The 4,633-nt window shown below is 29.9% G+C and overlaps 2 protein-coding genes across 2 annotated transcripts in view; one reads left to right on the top strand and one right to left on the bottom strand.

The window, feature by feature from the left end:
- Positions 1-507, top strand: part of LOC108573465 (N(G),N(G)-dimethylarginine dimethylaminohydrolase 1) — a 2,709-nt gene extending 2,202 nt beyond the window's left edge. The window contains exons 4-5 of the mRNA XM_017935920.1: positions 85-180; positions 253-507. Of these exons, the coding sequence (XP_017791409.1) occupies positions 85-180; positions 253-507 (351 nt within the window). The remainder of the gene's footprint in view (positions 1-84; positions 181-252) is intronic.
- Positions 508-2,177: 1,670 nt separating this feature from the next.
- The window catches only part of LOC108573431 (bumetanide-sensitive sodium-(potassium)-chloride cotransporter), a 15,301-nt gene continuing 12,845 nt past the window's right edge, over positions 2,178-4,633 (bottom strand). The window contains exons 12-19 of the mRNA XM_017935877.1: positions 4,459-4,594; positions 4,173-4,384; positions 3,846-4,087; positions 3,628-3,773; positions 3,205-3,532; positions 2,979-3,133; positions 2,791-2,899; positions 2,178-2,708 (exon numbers count right to left, since the gene is read on the bottom strand). Of these exons, the coding sequence (XP_017791366.1) occupies positions 2,573-2,708; positions 2,791-2,899; positions 2,979-3,133; positions 3,205-3,532; positions 3,628-3,773; positions 3,846-4,087; positions 4,173-4,384; positions 4,459-4,594 (1,464 nt within the window). The 3' untranslated portion in view covers positions 2,178-2,572. The remainder of the gene's footprint in view (positions 2,709-2,790; positions 2,900-2,978; positions 3,134-3,204; positions 3,533-3,627; positions 3,774-3,845; positions 4,088-4,172; positions 4,385-4,458; positions 4,595-4,633) is intronic.

The raw sequence follows: 4,633 nt of genomic DNA, 5'->3' as shown, positions 1-4,633 counted from the left end.
TGCATTATTGCATTTATTATTACAATTCAGATATTATTTGAAATTGCAAATGAATTATATCTTTTACTTAATTATTGTTTACAGGTTGCTGAATCAAAGCGTCTCAAAGCTTTAGTCACAATGGCTGGTCCAGATATTATTTGTGTAGGTGCTGGGAAAGAATCACAAGAAGTTCTGAAGGTATTTAATTGAAATATGAACTTTATTCTCTTAATATTACTTTTTTATATTTTAACATTGTTTACAATTCAGAGAATTGAGAGAGAAGCAACTTATAGTTACCAAACATTAACTGTGCCTGAAGATGCTGCTGCTAATGTACTCTATGTCAATGGAACATTAATTCATCGATCAGAAGATGAAATTCCACAATCAAGTAAAGTTTTTGCAGAGAAAATTGAGTTTCCAACCAGATCTTTGCGCATGTCCGAATTAGCAAAAGTCAGCTCTGGTTTAACTTCTTGTTGCTTGTTGGTACGTAGACCCAGACATATTCGCAGTATTTAAACCAAAAAAGAACGATATACCTAGCAAACATGTTAAATTGCTAGAGTTACATATTGATGTGAATCATAAAATCAAGAGTTTTAATATTTCTAATAAGAAATATTACCAAAATGCTGTGCAAAAATCTATAATATTGACGTAGCATTTACGTCACTCTAAAACTTTAATAACTACTTTAATGAACAGAAAAGATTATTTTATAATTATTTTATAAAAAGATTATCTTAATATAAAAGAGATTTTATAATTAAGAAGATTAATATATTTAATTTTAACATATTTACAGTAGAGATAATATATTAAAACTTTTATTTACCTAATTTGTAGATTTATATTATATGGAGTCATTTTCTATCTTGCCATTTACATAAAAATTATCTTTTTTTTCCTTTATTATGGCAGCATTTATAGATACATAGTGATATTCTCAAAAGAATAGTATTTTTTATATTTTCATGATTTCAAACATATTTTATGATTGTTTTCTATTTATTATTTTACATTCTATGCTTTAGTAATATATGATGAATTTCTACAATAAATTCAATATCAAAATACAATATCTACTTTTGATATTTTGTGTTATATAATTAAAAATCAGTTATTAGAAATCAATCATCAGTATTCTGATACCTTTGAATGTATTTGCTACTAGTCTATAAAAAGTGTTCACCTAACTATTCAAATAGAGTTCTTCTATAATTCAATTATATACTACAGAGTTAATGATATATAAAAGCACTGATAGTTAAGAGTTAACGTGCTGATTCACATTATAGCAAAGTTACGCGATTAAGAGTCTACTGAATAGAGAAAGGAACAAAATTTCTGTATAAGAACAAATTTCATGTATACACAGTATATACTGCAACAAGCTTAAACTGTTTTAACAAATTCACAACTGTAAGGTATTAATACAATTTGCAGTTCCTTTATATTATTAAAGGTCATGACAATATTTAAGTAATTTTAATATAGGTTTATACATTTTGATATGCATGTTTTCGCAAATATTTTTTTGCTTTCGTAATTCATTCGATCATTTTTTCGTACGAATATTTAAAAACAATATTGTGGTTCTGTAAATTTAATAATTTAAATAGAATTTCACAACGAATGTTTTACAGTTTGTAAACATTAGGTTTAATATTATTCTGTATATTTCTTTGCAAATTCTCCAAAGTGTATAAGGCTACAAAGTTGTAAACGAAATAAAAAATATATGCTAGACGTTATAGTCTAGTATTGATTAATTAATTCCCTACCTGCATCAATGGAAGATGTGTGAATATATTTTTTATTAGCTCAATTAATAAAATAGCAGATTTATTCAAAAAACGTTCTAACAAAACATTTTCAACACCTTACACGAACGACTTAATATAGTATCTGCAATTGAATGGAATTTCAAAACTTTATACATGATTTTATCATCTAATATAAATAGATACCAATTTTAGTTTTAATGCTAAACCTAGGACTAGTATTTTCTTCTCAAATTCAGATTCCAAAAGTTCATATTTGCTTATAATTATTCAAAATACATCATACGATTGTCGATCATTTTTTAAATAAATAAATTTACCAAAATCTATTATTGAAATTTTGAATAATTGTAAGCAAACATGTGAAAATTGGTGATTGTACAACTTACAGTATCTGATGTCGCCATTTATTTTAAGTATTCATAAGGATGCAATTATGTTTTTTACAATTGGTGGATGGAAAACATTTCGAAATTTAGGAACAATTATTGTGGCAAACATGTTATTAAAAAAATAATACAGTCTTGCTGCATTCATTGTATTCAAATATGTTTAGAGATTGGTCCTTACTAAACACACACCCGTATACTAACTCATTCAAACGTATGCCTCTTTCAACATATAAAGGCATATTACTATTATATGTGTCACTGGGCAGTTTTTCTATTTTTCTCTCCTTGTTTTTTATTAATTCACTTAATTACGCAACTATAATGTTTAAGTCATTGGTAAAACACTTGAACTAATTTCAATAATTATCGATCTCATTACACGTCAGTGTTCTTATTTGTTTCGCGTCTTTAAGAATAAAAAGTTAAAACAGATGTATGATTTCCTCGAACAAGTAAAAATGGTGGCATGTCGCGGGTCAGAGTTTCAAGCCAGGCCATATAAAGTGTCGCTGATACAGCACCTTTTCGAGGCATTGGCAATGTCCTAAAAAGAGCATACAATAAAACAACAATGTCGATACATTATAACCCGAAGACATAAAGAAATATGATTTTGTTTCACTTACATAACTACTAAATTGGCTTCCATCGAATTTTCAAGTAATAATTCTCTTAAACGTAGATGCCTATTCGTTTTTTCTTTCATAGCAAGTAGTTCAGATTCTTTAATAACATCTAGAAAAGAAATCAATTGTTCAAGTAAATTTTAACATATTTGTTTAATCAAATAGTAATGCAACGAAGGTAACAATACCGTCGTCTGTTATTTTCGGATTTGCTGCTTGCTGGAAATTTGCTATCAAGGAATCAAAGAAACTCTTTGTATTTTCTTGTGCTGGTTTCGAGATGTCAGGAATAACTTTCAATGCAGAGTAGTCTATCCTGAATTTTGATAAAAGACTCGCCATACTAAGAGTCACAGTAATAAAATTAGTAAATTTGTTTTATCCCAATTTATTTATAGAAAATTAATTACTTACTTTCTTTGCTCGTATTCAAGTTCAGAATTTTTATTAGCCAGGGCAAACACTCTTAATTTACTGTTAGACCAATTACGCCTTGTACTAATAATGTAGGGTAACAGAAGGGTTAAACCACCATCATCGTACAACCACCACACGTCTATCGTGCCCTTCTTCTGCTTACGTTGGAATTTTGTTACAGCAGTAAGTATATTTTTTGCTACGGGTGTAATATTCTGTCGATTTTCGCGTTGATCTTCCACGGTTGGATTAGGATATTCATTGATCATTTTGGACCTCCGTGGAGCCGGACTACCAGGAATAGAAATATCTGAGGTGCTGCTAGCTGTGCAGATAAATGTTAATTGAATAATTACACGCGATGTCGACAAATTTTGTCTAAAGTTTAACGTTATAAAAAATTACAAGCATTTTACAAACCTTGACTAAGCTGAGAAAAGCTTTGATTCCCTGGAATCGTTTGCGCATTCTTCTTCTGTTCCTCAGCATCTCCTATAACTGTGCTACAGTCTAAACCTTCGCTTATTCGAAGAAGAGCTACCGCTATATGCATATCTAAAGCTTTGCTGTATAACAGATACAAAATTTTTAATTCAGTTATAAAAAAAATTGGTCACAAAAAAGTGTATTACACTTACTGCATCACGTTAAAGTACATATTCAGATTTTTTCGTGGGCAAGTCGCCCAGTCATGCTTATAGCCCATTAACAATATATTAGGCCTCATTTTTCCCAAGCCAGCGGCTTGCAGAAGAGAAGTTACTCCTTCTTGGAAGTTTGCACCATCCACCAAAGAATAAAATGCTTTAATTTTATTTGCTCTAAACCAGGAAGTACAGTTCACGATCATGGTGTTTCGCGTTTTATACGACACCGGTGCCTGAAATATAAAAGCATGTATGCGTTATTTAATAAAACCTTCATGTAAAAAAAAAAAAAATACGTTTATTTAAAATATACCGTACCTCGATAACATGGCCGCAAATAAATAAACTATTATTCTTGGTAATATGATGTGCAAAATCAACAAGCGCTAATCTTGCACTTGGAGTGCCAGTGAGTACTAATAGTTGAGGTCTATAATTTTTAACGTGTTCTTCGACTCTATCTAATTGTTGGACAGCATTTAGGGCGCTATTGTACGTTTGGGCTTGCGTCGTAGAACCCCAATTTACATCTGCAAATTTACGTTTACATTAGTTTTATATTATCATGTTAAAATTAAAACGGCAAAAGTCTACGAAATATTACCTGGTTTTCTATACGAGACTACGAGATAAAGTGCTAAAACTACACATAACGTAATTAACGCTGTCCACCATGAGATCAAGAACATCACAGAAACACAGAGAATAGAACCAGCAAGACTTAGCCACATATTATAATACTGAAACACGCAAAAAAATATATTAAAAATATCACATTG

This window comes from Habropoda laboriosa, unplaced genomic scaffold (assembly GCF_001263275.1).
Source record: "Habropoda laboriosa isolate 0110345459 unplaced genomic scaffold, ASM126327v1 scaffold92, whole genome shotgun sequence".
Lineage (NCBI taxonomy): Eukaryota > Metazoa > Arthropoda > Insecta > Hymenoptera > Apidae > Habropoda > Habropoda laboriosa.
Note: the sequence above shows the minus strand (reverse complement) of the source record. Positions and strands in the feature narration are given on the sequence as shown.